This window comes from Leptidea sinapis, chromosome 12, assembly GCF_905404315.1.
Source record: "Leptidea sinapis chromosome 12, ilLepSina1.1, whole genome shotgun sequence".
In the NCBI taxonomy this organism is placed as follows: domain Eukaryota; kingdom Metazoa; phylum Arthropoda; class Insecta; order Lepidoptera; family Pieridae; genus Leptidea; species Leptidea sinapis.
In genome coordinates, this window is record NC_066276.1 from 9,298,576 (window position 1) to 9,316,534 (window position 17,959).

Consider the following 17,959-nt stretch of genomic DNA (forward strand, 5'->3'; position numbering starts at 1 on the left):
AAAAACACCAAAACTATTAAGGTAAGTCGTTCAAAATTTTGCATCCACCCCTGGATGACTCCTGGCCTCATTAGGTGCTCCAAACAAAGAGATAAACTCCACCAAATATCAAAAAAATTTCCTCATGATGAAACTAAAAACCTAATCTATTCAAGATATCGTAACTTCTACATTAAACTCTTAAGAAATATTAAAGCTGAACACGAAAAAAAGGAACTAGTTGCTCACAAAAAAGATCCAAGAAAGCTCTGGCAAACAATCAATAAAATAACACATCGCAATTGCACAGCTCCTCCGGCGCAAGATTTAAAATACATAAGAAACAATGAGACAGAGGCCTTAAACATTTGTAATGAGTATTTTACTTCAGCTGATCAAAACCTTGCAAATACAATACTTGGTCAAGAAAATGAAACCGAAGAATCGCTTGCAGCCAAGGTCAAAATTAACTCATCAGCACTAAGCTCAATATTTATAGCGCCTACAGATAAACATGAAGTTCTCGGTCTCATTCAGAAATTAGACCCTTATAGCTCCCCAGGTCTTGATTACCTGAATAATAAAGTCCTAAAGTCAGTTGGCCCTGCAATTGCTGAACCGCTAGCGGCGATTTTTAATCAAAGCATCGAAAGTGGTACATTCCCTAAGGCATGGAAAGTTGCGGCAGTTGTACCGATCCATAAAGGTCAATCAAAGATGGAACCCAGTAATTACAGGCCGATATCACTATTAGGGTCTGTCTCAAAACTATTGGAGCGCATTGTGAACAAAAGAGTAGTCGCTTACCTTGAATCTAACTCCCTTATAGCGGCAGTTTGGATTTAGAAGGGGCAAGTCAACAGAAGATGCAGTGACTCTTCTCACAAAAGTTGTTGCCGCCCATTTAGACGAAGGAAGGGCCTGTGTAGGAGTTTTCCTAGATTTATCGAAAGCCTTTGATACAGTTTCAATTCCCATCCTACTGCGAAAACTCGATGCATACGGGTTCCGAGGAATTATACTGGATTGGTTTACCAGCTATTTGACGGATAGAAGCCAATGTGTTAAAGTTGGTGATAAACTTAGTGACCTGAGACCAATATCCTTCGGGGTACCACAGGGCAGCATTTTAGGTCCTACTCTGTTTTTATTATATATTAATGACATAATGTTTATCCCATTACAAAATGCTGAGATTCTGTGTTACGCTGATGACACAGCTATTGTTTTTCACGGACTCTCTTGGGATACCGTTTACGAATATGTCGAGCAAGGTATGTCACTGGTATCATACTGGCTGAAACAAAATATTCTAACTTTAAATTCTTCTAAAACTAGATTTCAATGCTTTTATAAGACTTCTGCTTCATCACCAAGCCAACAGCAAAATCTTAAAATTCACAGTACAAACTGTACAAGACGTCCAGCTCAAAAGTGCACTTGTGACCACATTAAAAGAGTTAACGCAATGAGATATCTTGGAATAGTCGTAGACGAAACAAGTTTCAGAGATCACGTTGCTGCTGTCTCAACTCATTTACGAAAATTGGTATACACCATTAAATTGCTTCGAGAGTCCGCTGAGCTTTCATTATTAAAAAGCATCTATTTAGCCCTCGGACAATCAATCATAAATTACTGCATTCTAGCCTGGGGAGGTACAAATTCCACCAACCTCATAAAATTTGAAAGAGCGCAAAGAGCTGTGTTAAAAGTCGCTTTGAGGAAACCGATTAGATACCCAACGAATGATTTGTACAGCGACGCTCAGGTACTCAGTGTTCGAAAGCTGTACCTGATAAGAGTCGCGATGCATGTCCACAAAACAGCTCTGAACTCAAAAGAATACAACACATTGCTTAAAAACCGAGTTTACAAATTGCCTGTTACTAATGTCAAAACTGCATTTGCATGTCGCTTTCCAACCTTTTTGTACCGCCGGATTTATAATAAACTGGTCCAGCTATGTAAATTTAAAGAACACTCCATCTTCAAGGCTAAAGAGCTTCTATCAAAATATTTAATACAACTATCCTATATGGAAACTGAAAATCTTCTTAAGGTACAATCCTAAAAAATACACACATTTTCATACACACAATGAATACTTGTATAGTTATTACTGTTACTTTATTTCTTTATATAATTGGTAAAATTTTAGTAATCAGCTTGTTGTCACTAGCCGCTTGTATATCTTTATTTTCTGTTAATTCTACTATTTCCCACGAGACAGGCAACGCCTAGTATAGGGGTCAGTATAAAATGTTAATTTGTATATGAAAAGTGCGAAATAAATGATTTTGTATTTTTTTTTTTTTATAAAAATACGAGGATGAATATTATTTTATCACACTTAACGAGTTTTTAATGCTGTTAATTTCTTGTCGGTTAATTTTGAATTTATATTCTTTTTAAATAATTAATTAGCGATAACAATGATCAATTCCGTTTTAACTATTACATTGATGTGACACGTGTGTCTATATTACTTCATATACTTCTATATTCAAAATATTATTGGATATCCCGTTTTACTAATAATGGTAAAATAAAACGAATATAAGATTGTTACTACTTGTGGAAGGGTCTTGAAACGTCGGGTTAGCTAAAATAAAAATGTTACTTTTAGGCAAAAATCTAATATAAAAACACAGTGACAATTACACGCGTTTTAATCCTTTAAATGTGTTTTATTTAAATGTGTAACACTCGCGTTAATCAAAGAAAATATAACCAACTTATAATCAACTAAATATCTTTCCAAGTACAGAGAGTGCATTTAATAAATTATATGTACCGCAGTAGTCAGCTTGGCTGGGAATTAATCTCTTTGAAAAAAAAACTAGCTATCCGGAATAAAATGTCTGAGGATAAAATAAAAGAATGAAGCTTAGTAAACACTGAGGTGAGGGCAAAAAGCATTTCTGTAAATCAGTTGTACACTTTCGAGATTTATGAACGAATGAAACGACCGCAGCGCCGCGTTCGTCCATTCCGCGAAGTTATTTCAATTTTACGCTAGGTACGCACGTATTCAGTGAATTAACGCAAATCGTTCAAATAAACGGGCACCTCATTAGCGTCCACTAATTAACTCGTCATTCCAAATTGTGTAATTCAACGGCCGTCTCCCTTCATTTTGGAAATTGTTATGCAATTATTGTGTAATTCACGTATTTATAACTTCCTATTCTAAAACTTAACTACAATGTGGTTAGATTATCATAATATAGTTTTCTTTAAAAAGTTTTGGTAATGAATAATTTAAAAGTTTCAAGAAGTACCCATATGGAATTGTAACTTTCAACAATTAAATTAGTTTTTTTTTTGTCATTAACTGAAAATTACTTGTAAATTAGTGTACGTTTTAACACCTGTTTGAATTATTTCAGTAACTATGTTGAAGTATTTTCTTGATTTTATATCTAACGGAATGATACTATAAATTGAACAAATATGTATAAAAAATATATGTAGTATATATTTTTTGGATCGCAGTTCCTTACGGCAGGCTTGGAGGAGATAGGGATTTTGCTGCGGGACCGAACTGAAAAAAATGTGATAGTAAAACCGTAAGAAAAACTCCGTGGAATAAAACCGTTTAATGAAACGTGCGCAGGCGCGACAGTCGTATACAAGCGAGTAGTGTATAATACCTTTCTCTTTCTAATGGACTTTATATTTCTTTATTATAATATAATATTTATATATTATAAAAGTTATTTATAAACGAAGAAAAGCAAGGTTACTTTCAATACAGTTCTTAATATATTCTTCAGACTGTACGTTCTCTTTCGTAATTTTAGTGTCATAGCTGTTGTAATGCAATGTAAAATTGCATTACAGTATAATAATAATTATTCAACTTCCAGGACAATCAGTCCGCGAAATTTAATTAAAAAATGACTTACTGTGTTAATATATTTATTATTTTTACGTATTTAAAGTATATGTCATGTCAATCAAGAAAACCTACATAAAATTGAACACGATTTTTTTTTACAAATTGTGTCGATTCTACATTAGCCGAAGGAACTTCGTTCCTACCTGTCCCATGACACCACATCTTTTTTTTTTTTCGGGGGGAGGTGTAGTGTGTGTATCACCTTTATACACCTATACACACACTCATCTCTCCAACTAGTATATAAGTAGTTGCATAGACTAATAAACTTCCATCCCAGCGGAAACTCCATAGGGAGTGCCGCTTGCGCCTCTCTCTCCCCATGAGAAGGTCGCCTTCGATGTAGGCTTAGAGGGCACCTGCCCAAAGCCAACTGCAGGTGGTGTTTAGTGGGTGGGCACCTAGGTTTCACGTGAGTCCCACATAACCAACGCAGACTTAGGCTGCGTTGGTATGCATGAGCATTCACCACCTCCCTCCCGTCGTTATCCCGGAGGGTAGCCCATTCCCTTGCTTGGGCGCAAAAAAAAAAAAAAAAAAAAAAAAAAAAAAAAGGGGGCTTATTATAGCAGTCAGACTATAATATTTCAATACCCGAACCTCCAACATCGCACCTTTCTGCTGACAAATTCATTAAAAGCTTTACTATGATTTTGATCATTAAGAGAAAAATTTAAAGAAATAAACATTTTGACTGTTGCATCTCAATATATTCTTGACAATGTTCTAAATGTTCATAAGCATATTGACGAATTTGCTAGAAACTGTGACAATCATAATGTTAACACGAGGAACAAACATCAATTTGTTATAGGTATGCTTCTACAATATGATCCCAGAAAATGTACAAAACAAAATGTGTTACGAAATTTAAAAGAATTGTTAAAAAACGTTTGTGTGGGAAATGTTACTATAGCATAACAAACAATTCTCTTAATGATATCATAAACTGGCAATGAAGCTAACACCCTCAGGCTCTTTAATTATAAATGTTTATTGTACGATATGACATTGCAATCCATATTTTTATAAAAAAAAGCTTGCTGAGTTTCTTGCGCCCGTTCTTCTCAGGCAGTCTATTTTGAATAGATGCTAATTTTTGACGTTCAATAAGTGATTTTGATAATAAAATTATTTAAATATTTAATTTGAATTGATTAACGGTAGGTTTACTTTTTTTTAAAGAATAAGTCACCATAGAAGCAAGGATTTCACTTGATGGTTAGTAAAAGCATTGCCGCATACGATTCAGGATATTTTTTGAGACATAAAATGGTCTAAACACATGATCGAATTTGGTACGGCCGTAACATCAGGCGCTGGTTGTTATGTTGTATGTCACATTATCCATTACACGAAATTATTATTATTACCATCCGGACCGTACCGAATACTGTGAGCCGGACCAATTGATGCGAAGCGCCCACCGGACCATCTGATAGTCCGGCCGTACACACTCAGACCATGACGTGTTCAGGCTGTTAGATGTTATTGTTTTCAATAGGCTAATATAATAATATGAGCTATGGCGCCTTTCAAACCTAAACTTAATAATGCTTCCACCTTACTGCTCGATGGCTGAAAGACCACCGCTGTCATACCTATATGGCTGCTAATCTTGTGCTAGCAAGCCTCGAAGCCTGGTAAAATAATTTAATTTTTTTGTAAAGAATAAGTTTGTCATAAACTTAAACTATACATATACACTCAGTTGTTGTCATAAAAAGCGGATTTAACGAGGTATTTAAAAATATAATTAAAATTAATGAAATTGTTAAATGACGTAGTCGTTTACAAAAAAACATACTCAGTTCAAGGTAATTACTTAACCACCAGGGTATTGTCTTTTTTACATCACGTATCCACGTAATAACGAGACCTTCAAAGGTTATTTTTTCTATTATTACTTACAATCAGTAAATGTGATAAATAAAATTTGGGTATAAGTTTTAAAATGTTTTTATTTCATTGAAAACTGTATTTATTCAGTCAGATTCATCGCAAGATTTTTACGTCCTCGTAACAGACTATAGTTATTCGTAAGTCAATTTTATACAGTGTTTTAGTACCAGGCAATCATACTTAAAGAAGAGATTGTCTTATGTATGACGCTTGTATACCTTAATATATTCTGACGTCATTCGCACTATGTAATTTCTGCATATATACCAGGAGAACATAAATATGGTAGCGGTGATAGTAATGTCTTTTCAAGTGAAAACTTATTTAGCAGCGTTGAGCACTTTTCGTAGGATGGGTATAAAACAGTGAACGCATATGTAATGTGCAGTGGTGGAATAAGGCTGCTGGTATCAACCTAAGCAACTTTGGTAGAAGATGCAAAGAGAAACTACACCTCTACGCAATGCCAAAGAATCAAGCCGATCACAAATGACTTTATCGTCGTTGGTTCGAGCTGCTCTCGTTGTATTTGATCAATATTGTGGCTAACGTCAAACCATGTCACTAATTTCTTGTTAGGTTGATGCGAATCGGCTTGTAACATTACATTCAATTCATCAATATTTACTTACGTAGCTGGTTTTGCTTAGGGTTCATTCGTCAGATCGAAGTTGCCTTTTTTTGATGAAAATAAGGGACGAGACAAGCAGCACGTTCAGCTGATGGTAATTGATACGCCCTGCTCATTAAAATGCAGTGCCGCTCAGGAATCTTGAAAAACCCAAAAATTCTCAGCAGCACTACAATTGCGCTAGTCACCTTGAGACTTATGATTTTAAATCGCATTTGCCCAGTAATTTCACAAGCTACGGCCCCCTGCAGACCGAAACAGGATAATGCTTACACATTACTGCTTCACGGCAGAAATAAGCGCTGTTGTGGTACCCATAATCTAGCCGGCATCCTGTGCAAAGAAAACTCCCACTGATTGCCTCTACGGAAGCTAATAAACCAAGAATGCACGGTGCATTCATTAACAGTATCCACTCCAAGCACAGCATTGCTATTCGGAGCTGTTTCTGCTGCGGTAGTTCCATGCTGGAATTCGTATTAAATACCTACCCTTCTTTACTCTTAAGCAGAATGAAAAACAATTATTGAAATCCAAACAATACGAATTTTCACATATTTCATTTAAATCTTCCTTGTGCGGTGTTTCCGGGATGATACGACATGGGTACCTTCAAAAAAAGCGTGTACACCTTCCTTAAAGGTCGGCAACGCTCTTGTGATTCCTCTGGTGTTGCAAGAGAATGTGGGCGGCGGTGATCACTTAACACCAGGTGACTCGTACGCTCGTTAGTCCTCCTATTCCATAAAAAAAAATCTAAATTGTTCGAGCTGTCATATAAAAAAGGTTTCACCCTGATATTTCGCTCCAAGGAGGTTTTATTTTACCTAATCCAAAGTAATGGTAGTTTGATTCTAAAGCACCTATTATTACTTTCTCTCATAAAAATATTTCGTCTGATGTGTACAATGTGTATCGGTCACCTTGACATTATTTTCTTTTTATATTATTTATTACGATCGTATCATAACGAAACCTTCGTTTATGAAAATAAACATTGATTGTTTATTCAAACTATATTTGTATAAGCAAACTCAGCAAATAAATGCTAGCTAATGAATATTTGCTCAAATGCTTATTTGAATTATTATTTAATTTGTATAATCACAAAGATTTTAATAATTACTGTAATCGACAGTAATCTACCTATTATTTTGAGTAATACATAACATATGTAATCAGCGATTCAAATGTTTTTCTTATGACAGTAAGGGACGAGACGAGCAGTACATTCAGCTTATTGATACAGTATGAACCCAAAATGAGTAAAAAATATTTGTTTTAACATTTCATTTAATAAAAACAACTATTTTAAGCGTTATCTTACCTACTTCATTGATTTCCCTCACCATTCAAGTCACCTTCAAAGTCAAATCTACAAAATTTTAATTTCTACTAAAATTTAGGGACAGTAGAATAATCGCCACATCAACTCTTGGTATGTTTATTGAAGTCCCTAGTTGCCCTACTTGTAGGATCGCATACCACATCGTCTAACGGCCGTTTTCAATAACCTATCTAACCTTAGTTTAACTTACTATCCTTTTACGCTTACTTACATTTCAATAACCTATCTACATAAAGCATTGGACTATAAACCATATTGAACATAATTATGGATAGATAACGGTGACAGCACGGTATACGTAACTAGAGATACATAGATAAATTATTTTTTTTTACATGTAGGAACATGCCCCGATGTTCGATGGCTATTGGATCGATGGAAGATGGTCACTCCATTTAATTACAACAGATACTAATTATGTGCTGCATATTATTACTAGGTACTTAATAAGGTCTTTGTCTCATTTCTGATAACTCGCGTTACATACATAATTGTAGTCTAAAAAAATATTTGAATAATTTCAGATATTGTCTACAAAATAGTAGAAAGCCATACTCATTAAAAATAGGACGCGAATACTTATCGGTAATTAACTCACATAATGTTGTGTTAATAAAAATATCCTGTTTTTATTTTACAACAACTGATACTATTGATGATTTTGGCAGCGTTGCCTATATTATGGCGTCTTTACACAATCGGCGATTACACTTCTAGTCGCCGATCATCGTCTATAATCGTCATAATGATCGCGGCGATTGGATGCATGTCGGTTTTTCCAGCACACATCAAAGGGAATTCGCTTGTAGTTGCGTGCGCGTGCTTACACCATCGCCGGTCATTCATTACTTCGCCTCGTGGTTGCGGCGTTGTTTTGTTTTCCTTTTATTTACATAGCGAGAGTACGATACAATGACTACCGGGTGGTTAAATAATCAAACATTTAAATTTATAGAAATATGGAATCCCAAACATATATTGTATACTGAAATTAATGTATAATGAATGGTAGCATCATCTATAAACTCCACATCTATCTTAAAGGACTGCCGCTCAATAAATGATCACGGATGATCGTGTGGATGCTTACACGATGATTAATTACCCGACGACAGATGGTCACACAAATAACAATCATCGCCGGTAGTGGAGAGGAGGCTTTACGTTATAATAAGAGGCAAGAGCGATTAGGCTTGGCCGGCCACCTTTAATTTAGGCATTATGTATAATGAACCTAGACGATCGAGCCTTGCTCAGATTTTTTAGAAGGTACAAAACTTGAACAACAAAAAACTAATAGGACATCTGAATTCGAACCAGGGTATTCTACCTTCCGAATCACCCAATGTCCCATCTGAGCTATTATAGTCTTGTATATAGTGGCGAAATTTACCGTTGTATTCGAATGTTATTGTAGAAGTTGACACGGATAAAACTACCTTTTTTAAATTGAAACCTAGCTAGATTGGAGCCGTTTCCGGGATTCATATAATATATATACAAGAATTGCTCGTTTAAAGATTAAATCTTTTGATTTTTATGTCAATAAAATATGTTTGACTTTGACTTTTGAGGTGGCAAGTCATCCAAACATTTAGAAGTTGAGAATTTGAAACTATCACAAAAAGCTGCACATCTGTTTAATGGCATTTAATATTTATTATCTATAGTACATAGATGATCTTGTGATGTGTTCATTAATATTATTTTTAAACCAATGTAATAATTTACTATAAAGATATGGCAGTACTTTATACTTTATTTTAACGAAAAGAAGTGCTACAAAGTGAAGATGCATACGATAATCCAATCTTAGGATTTTATCTATATATTATATATATAGACGCAGACTGCCACTGAGCTAGAAGTCCGGGGTTCGAATCCCCGTAGGTGCACATATTTATATGATGAATATAGATATTTGTTTCCGAGTCATGGATGTTTATATGTATTTATGTATGTGTAAATTACCCGTACAGGCTATGCCTAGTTTGGGGTAATATAATAACTGTAAAAGTGTGTCAATATTATATTATTACTAGCTGATCCAGCAAACGTTGTATTGTCGATATTAAAATCGCGATACAAAAGTAACTGTTGATCGTAGATGGGTGAAAATTTGAAGTTGTATGTATTTTTTAATGCTGACTCATAATCTAACAAATTTAAAAAAAAAATGTCAAAAAAATTCAAAAAAAAAAATCGTGTGGACCACCCTTAACATTTAGGGGTATGAAAAATAGATGTTGGCCGATTGTCAGACCTACTCAATACGCTCACAAAATTTCATGAGAATCGTTCAAGCCGTTTCGGAGGAGTACAGGAACGAACATTGTGACACGAGAATTTTATATATAATATTATACATATATATAAAAGATTTCCACCTATATTTAGACTCATCCGATATCTCTGGCACCATAAGGCGTGGAGACTTGAAATTTTGTAGGAATATTCCATTCACCGAGAGGTCAGCTAAGAATTAGAAATTTACGGATTTTACGAAATTATTTTTTCCTATGAAAATAAGGGATGAGACTAGCCGGACGTTCAGCTGCTGGTAATTGATTCGTCCTGCCCATTACAATTCAGTGCCGCTCAGGATGCTCTTTAAGCGGTAAATGTGATTCTTAGAAATATTAAGAACTTGTTAGAACCCCGAGATTCCGCGCTTCAGTAACACGGTGTACGCTCTCACTTTACTTGTGCTATTACATATTCCTTGGTCAGGTTCGTAATGTGGCCGATCAGTACCACGTATCATGTATTTTGCTTTACTCAAATTTAGGACTAATAAAATTCTAACGTCATACTATACCATCTATATCGTTATTTAGTTCTATCATAGCTGAACGTGTATTTTCTGGCTTAAATGAAATATATAATTGTATCATCTATAAATGATAATTCCAGTATTTTATTTCCTTTATGATATCCGCAGTGTAAATAATTAATAGAATAGGGCCTAATGCAGATCCTTGCGGGATACCAAAGAGGTATCCCGCAAGGCCGGGGCGTAAAAAGAATAGGGGAGTCCCAGGCCCATGGGTGTCGTAAGAGGCGACTAAGCGCTTTTTTAGAAGTGGGAGAGTCACGCTGCCGTCTTTTGACATCAGCACAATCGGGCCCGACTCGTCCGGGTTAATTACCACACTCGCACAGAATACCGGCGTGAAGTAGCGGCCTAGTGCCGCTACGTTTCGCATAGGTTAGTGTCGAGGACCGGAGGCCAATCCCCCTCCCCCCTCCCCTTCCCCCCAACAAAAAATATGAGAGCGGTATATAAAGATAAATTACCCCAGGAGGGTACCGGCTCCAGTAGAGCCGGAGAATCCCTCCCCGAGCATTCGCGCTCGGGCTGCCCCTCGTATTCTGGGGAGGCACAGTACCGCGCATGACCGAGGACAAACGAGGCAGTAGCACCACGGCACCCCGCTCCACGCTTAATGTGGCCTTTTGTAACATCAGGGGAATTCACTCCAACTTAAACGCCGTCCACCACCACCTTGAGACGGCGCAGCCGGCCTTGTGTTTCCTTATGGAGACGCAGATATCTCGACCTAGCGATACGTCAAATTTAACGTATCCCGGGTACAAAATTGAGCACAATTTTTTGCCTCATGCCGGGGTATGTGTGTACGTTAGGGAGGATATCTGCTGTCGCCGTCTCGGCAATTTTGAGGGTAGGGACCTGTCTACTCTCTGGCTCCGCGTAGATTTAGAGGACCGCGTCCGCATCTATGCGTGTGTCTACAGGTCCCATAGTGGTAACGCAGAAAACCATCATCTCATGGGCTGCGTTCAAGTGGCAATTGACGACGTGCTTGCACAGATCCCCTCCGCTGAAATCGTAGTCTTGGGTGATTTCAACGGGCACAATGCCGAATGGCTTGGATCACGTACCACAGACTACGCAGGGCGATCTGCGCATAATTTTGCATTGGCGTATGGTCTGTCCCAATTGGTTGAGTCGCCATTGCGGCTCCCGGATATAGCCACATGCCGTCCTTATTGGATCTTCTGCTGACTACACATCCCGATGGTTACCAGGTTTTGCCGACGCCCCTCTTGGAACCTCCAACCATTGCCTGGTCAGGAGTGTAGTGCCTATCCGACGCCAACGTCGCAGACCAACAGTGACCCGCCGCGTATGGCACTACAAGTCAGCAGATTGAGATAAGATGCGTTCCTTTTTTGCATCCTACCCTTGGGGCAGGGTTTGTTTCCCTTTGGATGATCCTAGTGCCTGCGGCGTTGCAGTAGCCGATGTGATACTACAGGGTATGGATATTTTTATACCAAACTCTGTAGTACCCATCGGTGACAGATCACAGCCCTGGTTCGATTAGTCAGTTAAAGCAGCATCTGACTGCAAAAAACAGGCGTACCGAACTTGGGTTGCGGCGCTGGGCACAAAGGATCCGAACTGCATAGTTCTTAAGAGGAAATACAACCGTGCCTCCAGATTTTTTAAGCGGCAAATCGCCCGTGCAAAATCAAAACGCGTCGTCAAAATCGGCGAGCAGCTTTCCAGTTACCCGAACGGAGCACGCAAGTTCTGGTCGTTGTCGAAAGCTGCTCTTGGTAACTTCAGCCAGCCGTCCATGCCGGCGTTGCACATGAGGAATGACACCCTGGCCCATACGGCAAAAGAGAAAGCCGATCTCTTGTGCACTCTTTTCGCCTCCAACTCGACTCTTGACGACAACGGAAAAACACCGCCGACCATCCCGCGGTGTCAGAGCTCTATGCCTGAAGTACAGTTCAGACAGAAAACTGATAGGCGAGCTCTGTTTTCGTTGGACGTCAGGAAGTCGAGCGGGCCGGATGGCATTTCTCCAATCGTGCTTAGAACGTGTGCCCCTGAGTTGACGCCGGTGCTAACGCGTTTATTCCGGCACTCTTATTCTAAAGGCGTAGTCCCTGACTCATGGAAGTTAGCCCTTGTCCATCCGATCCAAAAAAAGGAGACAGTTCGGATCCGGCAAACTACAGGACTATTGCTATTACCTCCCTGCTCTCCAAAATCATGGAGAGCATAATTAGCCGTCAGCTCTTGGTATACCTAGAGGGTCACCAGTTGATCAACAACCGAGAATACGGGTTTCGCCATGGTCGGTCGGCAGGTGATCTTCTGGTATACCTAACATATAGATGGGCTGCGGCTATTGAAAACAAGGGGGAAGGCCTGGCAGTTAGCCTGGATATAGCGAAGGTCTTTGATCGTGTATGGCACAAGGCGCTCCTCTCCAAACTTCCATCATCTGGGCTTCCCGAGAGCTTGTGCAAGTGGACTTCCAGCTTCCTCACTGGGCGCAGCATACAGGTCGTTGTCGACGGATATTGCTCGAACCTGAAGCCCGTGAATGCTTCAGTGCCCCAAGGCTGTGTGCTGTCTCCCACGCTGTTTCTTCTGCATATCAATGATATGTTGGACACCTCCAACATTCATTGCTATGCGGATGACAGCACAAGTGATGCCGTATACACGGGCCATGCAGGTCTCTCTCGGGAAATCGTCGACCAGTGCCGGGAGAAACTTGTGTCTTCTATCGAGTCCTCTCTTGAGAAGGTCGCGGAATGGGGAAAATTGAACCTTGTCCAATTTAACCCCCAGAAGACTCAAGTTTGCGCGTTTACCACAAAAAAAAACCCATTTGTCGTATCACTGCTCTTCGACAACACTTCCCTCAAAGCCTCGCCTAGTATCGGAATACTGGGTCTCGAAATCTCGAGCGATTGCCAATTTCGTGGTCATCTGGAAGGCAAAGCCAAATTGGCTTCAAAGAAACTGGGCGTCATTAATAGAGCACGGCAATACTTCAAGCCGGCCCACATTCTAGCACTCTACAAAGCGCAGGTCCGGCCACACATGGAGTATTGCTGTCATCTCTGGTCTGGCGCACCCCAGTATCAGCTCGATCCATTTGACCGCGTGCAACGCAGAGCAGCTCGAATTGTCGGGGTTCCAGTGCTCTGTGAACGGCTGGATCACTTGGCGTTGCGTAGAAACGTCGCTTCATTGTGTGTCTTCTACCGCATTTATCACGGGGAGTGTTCCGAAGAGCTGTTTTACCTAATTCCTGCCGCTGAATTCCACCTTCGCACGACACGCCACAAGTTGGGATATCATCCTCACCATCTGGATGTGTGGCGGTCCTCCACAGTGCGGTTTTCAAGGAGCTTTCTTCCACGTACTACAAAGCTGTGGAATGAGCTTCCTTGTGCGGTGTTTCCGGGACGATACGACATGGGTACCTTCAAAAAAAGCGCGTACACCTTCCTCAAAGGCCGGCAACGCTCTTGTGATGCCTCTGCTGTTGCAAGAGATTGTGGGCGGCGGTGATCACTTAACAACAGGTGACCCGTACGCTCGTTTGTCCTCCTATTCCATAAAAAAAAAAGTTTGAGGAACTATGTATAATGTAAGTGTTTATGACTATGGATTGTTACAAACACATTCATTAATAAAGCTACAAAAAAAACGTAATTATAATTTATTTATCTTATCAAAAATACGACTTTGAGCAAATCCAAAAGAGATCTTAACACACGATATTCTTCGAAATATAACCTTATTGAATGATAAAGATGAGACTTTTGAGACACCATTGATGAAATTCGGAGAAGTTTCAATTCAAATTAAAATAATGACTATTAAATTTTCTATAAGCTACAAGCCATCGTCATCCATCTAACGAAAACTTTACGATTTTTTCAGTTTCAATCCAAAGCTTCTTAGCGATTTCTGCATCTTGGGATATCCGAGATGGCTTTTTCTCTCGACAATCACAAAAATATTTGCCACTTACGTCATTCACTTCAGGTGACACTGACAGATAAATTGGTGTTTGCGCTGCTTCCCGTGGACTTTGATATATAAATCCGATAACTGCGCTTAAAACGCTACGAAGTACACTGTTCTTAATATTCCTATAGAATTTAGTGGCACTCACACCGGGATGCACTGCGTTAACTGTTACTCGAGTCCCTTTTAACCTTCTACTCAACTCTAATGTTACTAAATTTAAATACAATTTACTATTTGCATACACCAAATAATCGCTCCAGTATTTCTCCATATTCAAATTTTCGAAATCCATTTCGGCATATTTATGCAGCATTGACGATACGTTAATAATTCTGCTTGGTGCTGAAGATTTTAGTAATGGTAACAGAAGGCACGTCAGTAAAAACGGGCCAAAGTAGTTAACTTGCATTCCAATATGGTTTCCATCCTCAGTCTTATAGTTGCCGAGACCACCTGCTCCAGCATTATTTATAAGCAAATCCAAACGTTCCTCAGTTTTGCATATCTTCTCACAAAAGTCACGTACAGATCGGAAAGAGGCCAAGTCAACATGCCGATGCACCACGTTTGAGTTACCGGTGCATTTTATAATTTCTTCCGTGGCCTCCGACGCGCGACGTACGCTCCTGCAAGCAATAATGACCCTTGCGCCGCGAGCTGCCAAGTCTTTTGCTATTTCGAATCCAATACCACAGTTACCGCCCGTTATAATCACCACTTTCCCTACCATGTGAGCACTACAGTTACAAATTCCACATGTTAATTTTTGGTATATTTTCATGCCAAACACGAATAGTAAAATAACACAGATGAACAGTAGGAAATACATTGTTCGGTAATAACAAGTTTTAACGACACAACACTATAAATCTAATTTATTTTATTGTTAACATATACGTATTCTTCCAATTTGTAGAGAGGTCACATAAATCCAGTGCGGTTATCACTCTCAGCTGTAGATAGTGTGGGTTTCGTGTCAGGATTATCGATAAGATTACTTTAGTTGAGTCGCGAGCAACCTCATTGTTTAGATGTCGAATTAGCCGTCCGTCTCGGACGCAATATTTATAAAACTGAAGTGTGCGTACGCGACGGTACGTGATCTTGACTCTCGAGTCTCGACAAGTTTTTTACGTAATGTGTCATTGAAACAGAATACTACTACTGAAATTAACTACAATTAATTAAATTATTTTCCTTCCTGTTGCCTTATTATACCATTCTGTCCGTTCATAGGTTCCGACGCTTAGATGTTACTGTAGTAGATGGGTATAATTATAATATTCTCTTGTCCCGGTGTTCGTTAACAAACTCCTACGAAACGGCTGGAGCGGTTTGTATGAAATTTTGTAAGCAAATCGAGTAGGTCTTAGAGTCAACATCTATTTTTTATACCCCTGAATGATAAGACCCACCTCTGAATATATTTTTATTATTTTTTGACAATTTTTTTATTTTTATTTGATTATGATTCAGCATTGAAAAATACTTACAACTTCGTCCTTCTACGACCTACAACTATTTTTGTATCGTGAATTTTATATTATTCTATTCCATCCACAAATCCGCTATAGCGTTGCAAGATGGCAATCGAATACAATAATTGTAGTACGATATATTTGGTAGGTCTGAGAATCGGTTGCATCTATTTTTTATACCCCAATTTTATTTATAATTACTTTATATGGCAATACAACGTTTGCTGCGTCAGCTAGTAATAATATATAATACAACCCAGTGGTTGGTGACCCTGCCTACTCAGCGTTGAGGGGGTTCGAATCCCGGTAAGTGCAGACATTTATACGATGAATATGGATGTTTGTTTCAGAGTCATGTTTACTAAATAAATCCTAGTCTTACAACCAATAGCACAGAATTGCCTAGTTTGGGGCAAGATAATTTGAGTAAAATTATCTTGCCCCAAATTATTATTATTATATATTAAAATGGTTTTAATTAGTTCTCTTCCTTCACAGGTAAAAATCTATTTTGATATTATTTACAGTGTTACATAGGTAGCATGATGAGAGCGTTGAGAAGTATGATAGGAGTTAAACTGAGTGACAAGATAACAAATAGTGAGATAAGGAAACGTTGTGGTCTGAAAGAAGATGTTGTGACAAAAATTGAGAAAGGTATGCTGAGATGGTTTGGACATGTCGAGAGAATGAATGAAGAACGATTGACGAAGAAAGTGTATAAGGCCAGTGTGAATGAAAGTGTTGGAAGGGGTAGACCTAGGCGGATGTTTCGAGATCAAATCAGGGACGTCTTGAAAAAAGACCAGGTCAAGAGTACCCTAAATCGGAGAGGATGTATGAAAGGAATAATAAAAATGGACGAAGCGAAACAAGTATGTAAGGATCGTAGCAAGTGGAAAGAAGTGGTCTCTGCCTACCCCTACGGGAAAGAGGCGTGATTTACAAACATATTTATGATATATATGGAAGTTTGTTTCCGAGGCATTGTTAAATTTATGTTATCATTTTGTATATATATTGTAATAAATATACCCATTTCTTGCCCATTTATACCTTGCCTTACCTAAAGAACCAAAACTAAGAGATCACGTATAAATGGTTTGATGCTAATAGTTAAAGCCAGAAGGTATGTGAAGTCCATACCACAATTGCTAAATGACACAAAAATAGTATAAATTTTATGAACGCTTTATAATCGCCTATTTTTTAAGTAGTAAAATGGATAAAGTAAAGTATTTTCTTAGATTAACGCGAGTGCTACGTACTTAAATAAAATACTTTTAACAGGATTAAGACGCGTGTAATTGTCATTGTGTTTTTCCCCGGTCTCCCCCCTCCCCTGGCGGGTCCCCCTGAAAAACGAGATCTGGAAAGATCTTGCAATGTCGGGTTAACTAGAAAAAAAAATAACTTTTACGCAAAAATCACACGCGTCTTAATCCTTTAAAAGTGTTTAATTTAAATGGATAAAGTATGTTATTCTTAAGAGATAGACATATGCCATGGACTTCTCTGTAGAACTATATAAGATACACAATTCCACCATACATTAGTTTGTTCTATCTCAATGGGTTTCGACAGTTTCGTTGAAAGCTCCCAGAGGGCTATTTTTTCTACACCTCCAAGAAATATCGTTAATATATAAAAAAAAAAAAAACAAAAACTAATCAAATTATATACTAAAATCTTCCTCGAGAATCATGCAATCCATTGGTGAAAACAGCATGACTATCAGTGCAGTATTTTTTGAGTTTATCGCGAACAGACAGACAGACCCGGCGGAGGACTTTGTTATAATATGTAGTGATGTATGTTCAAATTGAGGAGCTTCTCATTAAATAACATATCCGATAAACTTCAAATATAATATTATTAATAGGCATTGTAAAACCAAAATATGAAA

The 17,959-nt window shown here is 38.3% G+C and overlaps 2 protein-coding genes across 2 annotated transcripts; one reads left to right on the forward strand and one right to left on the reverse strand.

The window, feature by feature from the left end:
* Positions 1-409: 409 nt before the first annotated feature.
* LOC126967332 (uncharacterized) lies at positions 410-14,379 on the forward strand. The gene is made up of 3 exons (XM_050811791.1): positions 410-438; positions 13,264-14,052; positions 14,370-14,379. Exons 1-3 carry the CDS (start codon positions 410-412, stop codon positions 14,377-14,379), a joined length of 828 nt encoding a protein of 275 aa, XP_050667748.1.
* Positions 14,242-15,679, reverse strand: LOC126967214 (retinol dehydrogenase 13-like). Its single transcript, XM_050811707.1, has one exon. The coding sequence runs from the start codon at positions 15,402-15,404 to the stop codon at positions 14,451-14,453; it is 954 nt and encodes a 317-aa protein (XP_050667664.1). The 5' UTR covers positions 15,405-15,679; the 3' UTR covers positions 14,242-14,450.
* Positions 15,680-17,959: the final 2,280 nt, after the last annotated feature.